Source organism: Lissotriton helveticus, chromosome 1_1, assembly GCF_964261635.1.
Source record: "Lissotriton helveticus chromosome 1_1, aLisHel1.1, whole genome shotgun sequence".
NCBI lineage: Eukaryota > Metazoa > Chordata > Amphibia > Caudata > Salamandridae > Lissotriton > Lissotriton helveticus.
The window spans coordinates 1486063538-1486077341 of record NC_136057.1 but is presented as its reverse complement, the minus strand read 5'-3'; the positions used below and the strand labels follow the sequence as shown (position 1 = coordinate 1486077341).

General features: G+C 43.2%; 1 protein-coding gene across 1 annotated transcript in view; it reads right to left on the bottom strand.

Moving 5' to 3' along the window:
* SLC48A1 (solute carrier family 48 member 1) overlaps positions 1–13804 on the bottom strand; it is a 181619-nt gene that overhangs the window by 60813 nt on the left and 107002 nt on the right. Inside the window, exon 2 of the mRNA XM_078686489.1 lies at positions 7193–7360. Coding sequence (XP_078542615.1) covers positions 7193–7360 — 168 coding nt within the window. The remainder of the gene's footprint in view (positions 1–7192; positions 7361–13804) is intronic.

The window sequence follows — 13804 nt, the reverse complement described above, 5'->3', positions numbered from 1 at the left end:
GTTTCTGCCTCTCCCTCACCAAACTAAACTGATGCTCTGTATCTTTGTGCACAAAATTATATTCTCTGTAAATTCCAACAACACTTGGAAAGTCTTCTTTCATAGCTCTAGCATGGGGAACAAAGCAGGCCAACTCTGCCCTCCTGAGCCCGTGCACTATCACCCGGCATAACACTCTCCCGCCTGATTATAAGGCTGCCCAGAGACTTGTCTACACCATTTCATGCACTCTTCTGAGTTATACTTATACACAAACTCAGCAATATGATTCTACCCAAAATAAAAATAACACAGGAAAGAAAGCACTTCTTTGGGCCAAATAAATGGGAGACATTTCCCCTTATTATCTGTTCCAAGAAGATCCAAGTTGTGATAAGGAATGGGTTACTTACCTGTAACTGCGGTTATCCAGTATTGGTATCTTTCATAGATTCATATGCCTGAAGGATGGTGAGATGAGGAGAAAGGCTCACCTCTAATGAAATAGATGACGGAGCACTGCTTGTCCCACTGCAGCATCCTTCATGAGTTCTGTATCCAAGCAGTAATGCTTGGTAAATGTATGCAGTATTACAGTAAGAGGGGTCCCAGAACGGAAGGACAGATAGATTCAAAAATTAAAGAAAGAAATTAGAACAAATTCCATAAAATTAAAGAGTACAATGTTATTTATTCACAGAGTACTCAACCACACAATATACATTTCTATGAAATCATCAATTGGTAAATTTTAGTGCCCAAATGGTAAAGGGATGGGAAGGGATACATGAAGTGGTAGGAAGTGTAGTTGGGTAGGGAACGTGGTACATGTAAAACATACTTATTCACAGAGAGACAGAGTTTATATGGGCTTCCTAAGGGAGCCGAGCATTGGTATAAAAAATGTTCATAGAACTTAAAAAAACCAGGCATCTGAAATCAACAGTTAAATTTGTGCTGGGGGTAGAGGCTGGTACGGGGAGTAGTAGTCTACGTTTTGACCCTGAGCGTTGTAGGGTGACTATTCCCTTACATGCTGGTCTTCATCAGGACGGTTGAAACAGGGGGGTGTTGGGCAAGTTCTGCTTGTCTCAAACAATGCTATTACATAAACATTCAAGCTGCCAGAAGGCTATCGGAGAGTAACGCGGTCCGCTTACGAAAAAGGAAAATCAGTCGAAGGGGACCGGGGCTCAGTGGGCGTACGGGCATAAATTACCGCATGGGGCTGGACTCAGCAATAAATCCACCGGATATGTCCACAAGTGGAATCCGGGTCGGTCGAAGGTGACCGGGGCTCAAAAGGCGCACGGGCATGAATTACCGCAAGGGGCTTATAGCGGGAATAAATCCAACGGATGCGTCCACAGCTTACGGCTGCCAAAGTCCCAGTGACTCCTTTTGGGTTGACCCTAATCTGTAATGCGTGGTAAATGTATGCGGTGTCTTCTATGTTGCCACTCTGTAGATGTCCGTAATGGGCAATCCTGCGAGGAGTGCCATGGAGGTAGAAATCGCCTAGTGGAATGGGTTTGAACCTTGGAACGCAGGTGTTGCCCGGCTTGCTGGTGACAGAAAGTAATAGCTGCAGAGATCCACCGAGAGATACTTTGTTTAGTGAGTGGAAGACCTTTCCTAGGTCGACTGTAAGCCACAAAGAGTTGGTTGCGAAATGTCTTTGTCAATGTAAAATTTAAGGCAGCGTTAAGATCCAGAGAATGTAGAGTTCTTTCTGCTGCCGTTTGAGGATTTGAAAAGAAGGATCATAAGACTATAGGCTCATTGAGATGAAAGTGTGATGGGACCTTAGGCACAAATTTAGGATTTGTTCGTAGTATAACCCTGTCGTGTTTGAACCGAAGGAAAGGGTCTTGAATTGAAAATGCCTGAAGCTCACTTACTCGCCTTGCCGAGGTAAGGGCTAGAAGGAGCGCCGTTTTCCAGTAAAGATACTTAAGATCAGCTCTGTGTATCGGCTCAAAAGGGTGTTTCATAAGATGCGCAAGAACTGTGTTGAGCTGCCAAGTGGGAAGTAAAGACTTTACAGGAGGGAATGTCCTGAATAGGCCTTTAAGAAACTGTTTAATCAACCTATTAGACCAAAGAGAAGGGCCTGCAGAGGATCTTCTGAAACGGGATTTTGCTGCCAGGTGAACCTTAATGAAAGCGTAAGCAAGACCTGAATTCGCCAGATGGAGAAGGTAAGGCAATATTTGTTCCGGAGAAGATGAAAGAGGGCGTATCTTCTTTGATTTGCACCAGATTCAGAACCTCTTCCATTTTAAGGAAAACGTTTTGTTAGTACTGTCGGCTCGAGCCTGAGCCAGAACTGCCCTGCCGTCCGGAGGAATGTCTAGACCATGGAATTCTCTGAACTCAGGAGCCTAGCCAATAATTTGAGTGATGCTGGATCCGAATGTTGGACTTGTTGCTGGCTCATTGTGAGAAGAGAGGGAAACGGTTTCAATGGGATCGGCTGTTTCAGGAAGAGAAGATGAAGCTCCATGAACCAATGTTGGCGCGGCCGTGCTGGAGCTATCAAGATGAGCGTGCAAGGTTCCGCTTTCAACTTCCTGAGGACCCTGGGAATCAGGGGAATTGGTGGAAAAGCGTATGCAAAGACGTTGAACCATGCGATCGAAAAGGCATTCCCTAGAGATCCCTTTGTCGTTGTCTGTTCCTGGGACATATTCTGCCCGAAGGGAAATGTTGTGGTGAAGCAACCAGTTCCAGATTTTTTGTGATTCGTGGGCGAGTGTCAGAGAACGAGTACCTCCCTGCTTGTTTAGATAGTGCATTGTCGTGGTATTGTCCGTCCGTACAAGCACTAGAGAATTCTTTATCCTGCGAAGGAATGCTAGAAAAACCAGATAGACAGCTCGCAGCTCGAGGAGATTTATGTGAAGCTTCCGTTCGGAAAGGGACCACTTTCCGCTGATCTGGAGTTCTTGGAGGAAAGCTCCCCACCCTTCCTGGGATGCATCTGTTGTGATGGTATGTGGAGAAGCTGGCAGCAAGAAAGGCAAGTCTTGAGAAAGGTTGTGAGGCCGAGTCCACCACTGTAGAGCCTTGACCATTTGCAGGGTCACCCGGATGACATTGTCAAACGACCCTTCGCATTGGACCCATTGAGCCGATAGCGCTTATTGAAGAGGGTGCATGTGGAGGCAGAATCAGTAGAATGCAGGGAGACATCATTCCGAGAAGGGATTTGAAGAGACTTTTTGGATTTTATGTGAGTTGCCAAGTAAAAAAGTCTGTTTTGTCGCTCTCGCGACGGAAAAGCTTTCTTCTGGGTCATGTCGAGAGTAGCACCCAGGAAGGTTATATGCTGGGAAGGCTGGAGGACAGACTTGTCCTGAATGAGAGTGAGTCCCAAGCGAATGAAAAGCTGCAGACAGGCGTCGAAAGACTTGGTCACGCCTTCTAGAGAGGGTGCTTTGACGAGACATTCGTCCAGATATGGAAAGACCTGATGGTGTTGTTGTCTGAGATATGCGGCCACCGGAGAAAGGCACTTCCTAAAAATGCGCGGCGCTGATTTGAGTCAAAAAGGTAGGACACGAAATTGGTAATGCCTGCCCGCAACTGCGAACCTCAAACTTTCTGTGATTCCGGTGGATAGGGTTGTGAAAACAGGCGTCTTGAAGATCCAAAGACACCATGTAGTCGTTTGCGTTGAGAAGTTGCAGCACTTCTTGGATGGTAACCATGCGAAACGACTGCTTCTTTAAGAATTTGTTGAGACCTCTCAAGTCTAAGATCGGTCTCCATTTCTTCTCCTTTTTACGCACCAGGAAAAAAAGGGAGTAAAACCCCTTCCCCCATTGACGAAGAGGAACCCTTTCTATAGCTCCCTTGTGGAGCATGAGTGAAAGCTCCAGGAGTAGAAGACGTAGGTTTTTGTGAAGCATAGGTCGGGGAGGGGTTTGGGGAGGGGTCTGGGGAGGAGTTTGAATGAACTCTAGCGAATGTCCAAATTGAACCAGTTGAAGAACCCAACAGTCTGTTGTTATTTGTTTCCAATTGTGTAGGAAATGGGAAATTCTTCCTCCAACTCTGGAGTGTGGAGAGGAAGTGGAGTTCGGCGGTAGTGAAAAGTCATTGTCGCTGAGCGGCGTCTTTCTGTCGACCTCCTTTTCCTCGAAAGGAGGACTTAGTGTTAGATGATTGTTGTTGTTGGTGACGCTGCTAGTACTGTGGCCGATATTGCCGATTGGAAGAATAGGAAGATCCGTAGTGTTGGTAGTCTCCTCTAGTAGAAGACTGTCCTCTTCCTCTTGAGCCACGAAAAGGAGGGTTTTTGAATTGAAGGGTACCCAAAGCCCTAGCCGTATCCTATTTTATACCCTAAAGAGCTTCATCGACATGTGTGCCAAAAAGAAGCTGACTGTCGTAGGGCATGTCCAGAATTTTTGTTTGTACTTCCGGTCGGAATGACGTCGCCTTTAGCCAACCTTGGTGCCGTAGTACTGCAGCGCCGGCCAGTTGGCGAAATACAGTAGAGGCGATATCCAATAGATGATTTTGGACCCGATCGTTCGCCCTCCAGCAAGATCTTCTTTGCTTCTTCCCTCTAATCGTCCGGCAAGGCCCCGAAATATTGAGCAATGCCCGCCCACATCTGTCTGTTATAGCGTCCTAACAGTGCTAAGGAATTGGATACAAGCACTGTTAATATTGGGAAACATTTCTCGTCCATGTCAGTATTATCAAGCCATCCTTGTCTGGAGGAGCGGTCAGCGGAACGGAAGGGTTTTTTGATTTCCGCTGAGCGGCTTGTGTGATGACTGAGTCTGGTTTGGGGTGTCCGGTTAGGCAGGTTGGAGCAGTGTCCGGAGCCCTGTATTTCTTGTCCAGCCGAGGTAGCACCGGGAGATCGAAGAAGGGTTGTGCATAATCTTTACACCCTGATCCCATATATAGTCAATAATAGGTATAGATCTGACAGATTTTTTTTAAAGGTTTCTTAAAGTCATAAAGGAAGCAATCCTGTTGGTGTGAAGGCATAGGGATCTGGAAACGCTGTGCAGCCCTTTCCAGGATGTTATGGAAACCCCTGATATCCTCAGGCTGCGGGTCAGCTTAAGTAGGCACCGGGGATGCTGGACAGGGGATCACATAATCATCCCACTCATCATGTGTATATTGGGAATCGTGGAGTTCCCCTTCCTCATGTGGATCCTCCTAATCATCCGTGGAAGGCGGAGGCAGTGATGTGGAAGGCCCAGGCTGTAAAATTAGAGGTGAAGGCCATGGCCTTGGCGGTGGAGAGACCACTGGAGGTGAAGGAGGAGATGCAGCAGAAGTTGGAAATCTCTGCTTCTAGTCAGTCATTAGAAATTGGAGATCGGAAACTAGAGACGCAGGTAGAGAAACCATGGGAGGGGGAGGTGGATGGCGCTCTTCAGGATAATCCACCTGGTCCTCTGGTTCTTGGTGATCATAGTCCGAGCTGTCGTGGTACTTGACGTGAAGTTCAGATGGACTTGTCGCAGTTCTGAACATACTGCCATAGTCAGAATCTTCCTCCTCCAAGAGGTGAGTTGGAGGCAATGGTTGGACCCTACTAGGAGAAGTCAGGGCCGGTGTCAGCGTGCGTTTTGTAATCTTGAGGTGGGCATATGCCATTTGTAGTTTGGATTCCGTTGTCGTCGACGAGCCAGTCGACGGAGTAGTCGTCGACGGTGAAGCATCAATGGTGAAGCATCAACGGGCAACATGGTTGGTAACGTCGACGGAGCTCCCGTCGACGGAGTCGTCGTCGACTGTGTTGTCGTCGTCGACGGAGCCCTCTTCGGCGGGGTAGACGTCGACGGAACACGCTCGTCGGCGATCATAGCATCGATGCTGGTTTTGACGTCGACGAAGATTTCTTTATTTTTATCGTCCACGAGACAGACTTACCAGCCGTCGACGAAGTCGTCGACGTGGACAATAGTGAAGACGCAACAGAAGTTGAGACGGTCGTCGTTGACGAGGTTACACTCAAAGGTGTAGACGGAGATTTTTTCGCTGTCGAAACCACCGTCGACGAGGCAGTCGTAGACGAGGTGGAAGTAGGCTTCTTGAAGGTATGAAGAACCTCCTGAGGAGAAACCTTCACCGGTAGAACCTTAGGATGTGCCTCTGAAGACTTTTTGTGCGTCTACTTTTGAGGGGGCTGGAGAGGCCACTCTGGGTCTTTTTTAAGAGGAATGTGAAGATTTGGAGGAGCTCTCACTCTCCTCAGAAGAGGAGGCTTGGTCTTTATCTTTAAGCCTCTGCAGCCAAATTAAAAGGCGTCCCTCCCGCTCTTTGATGGTCTTTGAAGAAAAGGTACGACATACCTTACATCCTTTGAGGAGTGATCAGGGTAAAGGCATTAGAGACAGTCCTTGTGTTGGTCATCAATATGAAGTCTCTTTTTACCACAGGAAGCACCGGGCCCAAAAAGGCCTTTTTTAGGAGTATCTGCCATGAAGAACTTGAGAACTTCACACAGAAGATGGAAATGTATAGAAAAAAAACACTGGAAATCCAGAAAACAAGGAAAGCAGAGCTCAGTGGAGACTCCCTTAGCACAACGTGCGGAAGAAAATCTGAGGGATTAGAGCTCCTTCCTGGAAGGTTCCAGAGGGTGGTGATAGCTGATTGGCTCTTCTCCGAAGTTTGGTCCTTTTTACAAAAATATTTTACTAATGTGCGGCCCTTGGCCTATTACTCTATATGTCTAATGAGACATTACTTTATTTAGGTACCAGGGACTCCCATCCCGACGACGGGGAATGATTCAGGCATGTGAATCTATGAAAGATACCCTAATACTGGATAATGAAATGTTTCGAACAAACATATTTCATATGCGTCATCCAGTTTGTTCAGGTTTAAATCCACAGCGACCTACCTGATGTCCACCTCAACATAAGATCTGTATATTTGAGGTTTTTAGTGCTCTAGCCGTGTCAATAAATGAAGAAGCTACAGGCTAAAGACGGATGTTTAGAGGCAACATGTTGAGATACTTGTACGCCAAACACTTTAATAGTCCTCTTATAAAGGCTGCAGGTAAACTGGCAAGTAACTAGTAGATGTTTACAGATTCACATCTTTGCTGTTCCTAATCAGCTACATTACGGAAAACTGAAATATATCATCCTTCCTTTGCATAACATTCAACAAAAGGTCTGACTTTGCATTTGAAAAGATTCAGAACATTATGCACAGTACTTACACTGCTGTTCAGTGATCGCCAAGGCAAGGAAAGTGATGAATCCGACTATCGAAAGCATGCAGAAGATTATGCCAACGACGAGGAAGAACCTCAGACCTTTCAGCCATGTCCGCCAAAAATCCTGTGCATACATCACATGGGTAATGAGAGACCAAAGTGCAAGCACGCCTGAAAAAACACAGAAGAGGGAGGGAATAGTCCAGGAGTTAGCCATGCTTGTATGTTACTCCCAACCTGAATGTGTAGACATCTGTTTTTCCAAAAGCACTTTTCATGTTCACGAAATTAGTTTTCTTTATCATATCAACATGTGCAGCATGAACTCTACTTGGTTCAGTAATAAACAAAACTTTCTAAAGGGCTACCGAATGGTGTTGTTATGCCATCCTAATTTTTTCCCACTTACATTTCAGAACCAAGTCCAAGGGAGGAAAAAGTGATCCATGCAATGAACAACAGCAGCATAGTTAACATACTTAAACCTGAACACCTTATTTTTGACAACAGGTAATCATCTTAAAATAGAACAGAAAACTAATCTGTTCAACCAGCTCCAGTAGGAGCAATCAAGAGAAGCAACAGAGTTTACAAAATTGGCAATGGCCTTTATAGGCTTTAAAGGCTATGGTGCATTAGCCATGTGCCACCCTACTCCTCCTTTCACTATTTCTGCTTGACTGAAAATGCTTTACTGCAGAGAATTTCATACTCCGTCACCTGGCGGGTGCTATACTTTTCTGAAGGAAGTTGCTCAACAGAAAATTACTTGTCTATGCGTCTCATGGGGTCGACCAAAAGTGGACCAACTTTTAACATGGCTGCATAACATCCTCATATTGAGGCAATGCCTGGACTAATAGTCAGTGGCAGCTGATTTACTGTAATGAGTGGTAGGACTTTTGACCTTGGCACCCACATGTGCAACTGCATATTATTCTTACACTCCTAAGCAACACCACCTCGTGTTTTGGAGCACTTCTCTGGATACTCACACATCTCACCCAACACCTCAATACAGGACAATCTGCAAACACACCTTTGCAACCGGGCACTTTGAAAAGGTTCCAGCAACCTGGTTTGAACTGAAACGCTTCATCAAAGACATGATGTGTTGTATAAAATCGACAATACAATACATACAAGTAGGGAAGGCTGCTTACTGAAACATCCTATTAAATCTGTGTAGAGTTTTGACATGACCGGGATCAATCACTATCCTCAGAAAAGGAGAGTGTCTGTACATTTATATTTACTGGGTAAAAAAATGTTGAAGTGATGTTATAGTTAGGTGCTGAAATGAGACAAGAGCATAAAAAATACCCACTGAAATACGGCAGTTATAGTTTAGTCAATTAACTCTAACTTGCACCCGATCATGTACTGCTAATAACCTCACATATTACCTTGGAGACCATGGCAGTCATTAATAAGTTGAACAATATTGTTCTTTAAATCCAATGAAGGATGTCATCAATGGTGTCATTTAACATGTCATGAGTGATGTAAATTCGCGGTCATAAGCAGAGCATGATGCAGATTTAAATTATAGTTGTAGGGACCTAAAGCGAAATAACTTTTACTTTAACTTGCCCTCAGACAAAGATTCTCCTTTTCTACTTCTTGGAGAGTTGTGATTAATTCCATGTAAGCCAACTACAATAGGTTTTGTGTGTTACCAGCTGGTTGCACAGACTTAGATTACTTTTTAGGTTGCAGTAGGAAAAATTTCTTGAGACGAGGATTGAATTTTTTCACATTTCTGAGGGCCCAAAAATGTAAGAAATAACTGGTTGTTATACACATATTACTGGTAACAAAGAACTTAACAGCCCAGCAAAAAGACCACAACCACAGTCAATAAATTCACACACGAGCACGCGGCAGTGGCAACAAGATGGTCACGACCTGAGGAGCTCCGTAGCGCCGAGCTACGTTTTTAACTGAAGGGACCCTTTTCCTGAAATGCTGCCGCTCGCAAAGGGGTGTCCGTGCGTCGGAAACTGCCAGGAGTGATGAGGCAAGTTTCCGACCGATTTTATGACCCCTATTCGCATTATTTTTCTCCGCCTCAGTGCCTCCATTAATAGCGGCCCTCCATCTTGTGCATTCCTGCTGTGGTACACAAATGACCGTTATGCAGCCTTCCTCAGCGTTCACATGCTGAACTTCTTGACACTGCTCCACCCCAGCACTCATTATGTTTAAGACAAGGAACAACCTCTAAGTATTTTACAGAGTTCATGCTTTTGTTCATTATTTGGAATCTTTTCTACTCCACATAATGGCAGCACTACTCCTTTCTCTGCATCATTTCCTGTCAGCTGGAGGACTATTTTTGGTTTTGTCACAGTAAAGCCGCTGGATATAAAGGCATGTGTGCTTGGTTTTTACAGCGCTTTATAAACGCACATAGTCTTTACCTGCTAAATATTGGTTGCAACTTGTATTGAACTGGTATTTCAAATTGAATACACGCCTGCTGGTTGCTTCGTCCTTTAGTACTTGTCACACTGTGGCGATCTTCTCTGACAAGGGGTCCTCCTTTTGTACAAAATTTGCTTGGGCTGCTGGCTCTGTGCTCTTTTGCTTCTGCTCTTCATTAACTATATTTATGGTGACTTTATTGTCTTTTCCTGGCTTTCACAAGTTGTATTCTTGAATCCGCCTCACTCGTCTTTTTACCATGGTGCCTACACCACCCGTTTGTCTATAAAGTTTGACTCATCCCGTTGCTTTGTCCCCTAATGTCTGGTAAGTTTCTTCCCTCCTCGTCTCAGTCGCCGATCATTTATTTTCTTGGAGTTTTTCTCCCTTTCCTCTGTATTGTCTTGGTAAAGTAGATTTGTTTCCTCTCGGTGTTCTTCCCAGTGGAGTGGCAGTCTTTGTTTTTGCTGTCCCCCCTCCCACATTAATGTTCTTTGTTTTTTTGACTGTCATGGCTAAAGCCATCTGGCTTTCTGTCATCTCTTCTTTTCTAACTTTTTCTAGGCGACAGTGTTCCCCTCTTCTATCGCTCTTCTTTCCCTTCCTTTTTCCCCTCTCTTGCACTATTCTCCTGTTCTTTTTCCTTCTATATCTCCATCTTTTCAATCTCAGCTTATGGTACTTTACTGTTCACTAATTCTTGTTTTTTTATTGCCACATTGCACAATTTTTCCTACTTTTTATGCACTTTGCTACCTCCTACATTTCATCCTCTCCTTATTTTCATTTCCTCTTCCTTTTTTTGACTTGTCTCTATTTTTAAGCCTATCACTACTTAAACCCTATTGATGATTGGTTTTCGTGTTATCTTTTAGAATGTTAAAGGTATTCGCAATCCTGTTAAAAAGCGAGTTTTATCTCATTTAGCGAGATTTAAATGTCATGTTGCATTGCTGCAAAAAACACACCTCAAATTGCAACATCTGTCTTCATTGCGTAAACAATGGGTAGGAGAAGTTTTCTGCTCCCCGGCAGTGAATAACAAAAATGGTGTTGTTATTTTGTTCAATAAGTCTTTAAATGTTCGGTTACAGAATGAGTTTCATGATAATAACGGTAGATGGTTGTTTTTAAATGTTACTGTTAACAATACTTCACTTTCCTTTTGTAATATATATGGTCCAAATGGCATTTGTTTTAATTTTTGGAATGAATTTTCTACTCTTCTTTCTTGGCATGCTGTTGATGACTTGATTGTTGGTGGAGACTGCAACCAACTCATGGACCGTTTTCTGGATCGGAAATCACAAACCAAATATGCTCCCAATAGGATGCAGAACACTTTTTACAAAGCTATTTCTTCTAGAGGTCTAATAGACACATTGGAATTTTCTCTTTTTTGTCCCGGTTCATAGATCTCATTCCCGTATTGATTACATTTTCTTTACTCAACATGCCTTGCAATTCATGACTAACTCAGAAATTGGCTCTATTCTTATTTCAGATCATGCCCCCTTCATCTTAGATATGGATTTCCCTTCACCTTCCCCTATATCCCACCGTTGGCGCTTTAACAATTCTCTTCTCTTAGATTCTCAGTTTGTTGAGCAATTTACATTTTTCATGGAGGACTCCTTTTTTCAAACTATCCCTAAATCTCCTGATGATTCTACAGACCTTACATACCTAGATGTTCCTATCTCAGAAAAAGAAATAATTAATGCTATTAATCTCTTACCTAAAGATAAAACCCCTGGTCCGAATGGCTTCACTGTTTGATTTTTTTCTCGACGCTAAAAAACTTTTAATACCTCATTTATCCTCACTGATCAATCATTTTCTTAGCAAAGGAGAGTCAAAGTGATCCTTTACCCAGGCTATGTTATGCTTAATCCCTAAAAAAGATAAAAATTCCTCCGTATGCAAGAATTATAGGCCTATCTCTCTAATTAACACCGATAGTAAAATCTTTACTAAAATACTTGCCATCCGTATCAACAGTTATCCCTGACCTTGTCAACATTTATCAATCTGGGTTTGTCAAAGGTAGATCAATCACTGACAATTCGAGAACTCTTCCCAACATCATCCACCTTGCCTTTAAAATGGATTCACAGGTAGCTGCCATTATATTAGATGCTGAGAAAGCATTTGATAGGGTAAACTGGGATTTTATGTTCGGAGCATTGAGATGGCATGGCTTAAGTTCCCCTAATAATCAATATATTCAAGTCAAGTCATAAGCTTTTATTCGATTTGAGAAATACAAATCATACAAGCATAAAAACATATAAAAGTAATTCATTATATACATATTTGTTCTAAATACAGAGTAGCTCAAATAGTCTCGGGAATAATACATAGAGGGAAAGAGAACATGTAATGGCAATCGCTGATCAACAATAGCATAATTAGAGGTAGAATATGAAGCCAATAAGTTAAAAAAGGTCATGCATGTACAGACAGGAACAGATATAATTGTCACACGATATGCTATCCTGGCAGCTGTACATTTAAATGCAGAAATTCCTGTATGGTACGGGGCAAACAATAGTACACGGTTAGAAAATATGCTTTTCATACAAACATTCCAGTATGGCTCGGGCAAGCTATAGTGCGAGGTTAATACGTGATGTACTGTCTAGACATGTATGTACAGACAGGGATATAAGGTTATGGCAACACTATACTCTTCCTGGCAGCTGTACATTTCAAGATAAAAGTGGCAACAAAGAAACAAATGTCCACATTCTCTAGGGAAGATAATAACTCTAGGGCACTCTTTGAGGATCGAATATTATATTTTAAAAGAATAGGTTTTAGGTACCTTACCCTTAAGAAGTGGTAAAATTTACAGAAAAGTAGAAAATGACAGCAGCTCTGACGTGAAGTATTGTCACATGGGCAAGGAGTCTCGGATCTTATTTTCTGATCTGGGAATGCGACAAGATGATGTACAATGCCCAACCTGACTCGGGTTAGTACAAATTGATGAGAGGGACGGGAAACGTTCAAAAGGTAGGCTTGAAACCCCGGAGTTAGTTTTAGTTCCTTATAAAACTGCACGGTGGCTAACTTGCCATACACCTTATCTCGCCCTTTCTTTTTAAAGTTTAAAAATGTATATTTAATTTCTTTTTTGGGAATTGCAACCGCCAGTTCGGGGTCACGAAGAACATCTATATCAAATAAAATTTTGTACCAGGAATGAATGTATTTCAACCATTGGATACGTGATGAGTGGTCCAGTTCTATACAATCAAGAATAATTTCTTGAGTGAATCGAGTCTCTGGCTTAGCCCAAATAGAACGCCACAATAAGAGTGGCCGAACGGCTGCTAAGTCCGAGATGAACTCGATCCCTACCTCATCATGAATTAGTTGGACAGAGGCGGAGGGGGGGACGCATAACAATCTTTTCAAAAACTTGTTTTCATCTTTTTGGAGCGAAGGGCCCTCAATGTGCCCTCCTCCAGGGTTACCGCCAGAGATAGAGGTATCCAGGGGAAGGACTCAGTAGCTGATGTGGTTAGGAGTGTCCCTTCAGGGTTAAAAATATTAGTGAAGTGGATAATCCACTCATTACATGAAACGTAGGAGGTTATTTCCGGACAACCATCGGTATTTAAAAAGGGACTGTTAATTGTTTCCCAGTAGACTTTACAATTATTAGTCTCGGCTGCTTCCTTCAACTTATCCCACGCTTCATATTGTAGGGCCTTTTTCCTTTTAGAAATTGCCATTTTGTAATTGACCCTTAGTTGTTTTACACCATTGCTGTCTCGGGGTTTGGTACCTAAAGCTTTTTTCAGTTCCCGTAGGGCTACTGTACATGGTTTATCAAACCATCCCCGATTTATAGTTCTGTTGGATGGGGATTTCTTAGTAAAAATGCCTTCAATGATGGTATTAATCTTGATAAATTGTGACATCAAGAGATCAGGATTAATTACGTTTTTTAAGCAGTAACTAATCTCAGTTTTGCAACTGACTATGACCTCCCTCTGTTTGGCCATGGAGCTGGTTCCAGACCATTTAATCCTCGGACCATTAGGTCTGATCGGAACTATTGCAGTAGAGCAAATTTCTCCTGTCGCTAATTTTGCACCCCGTCCAGGTAGGGTGATGCAGATGCTGTTATGATCACTGAGGCTTTCCTCTCTAATACAAAGATTTAAAAAGTCTCCT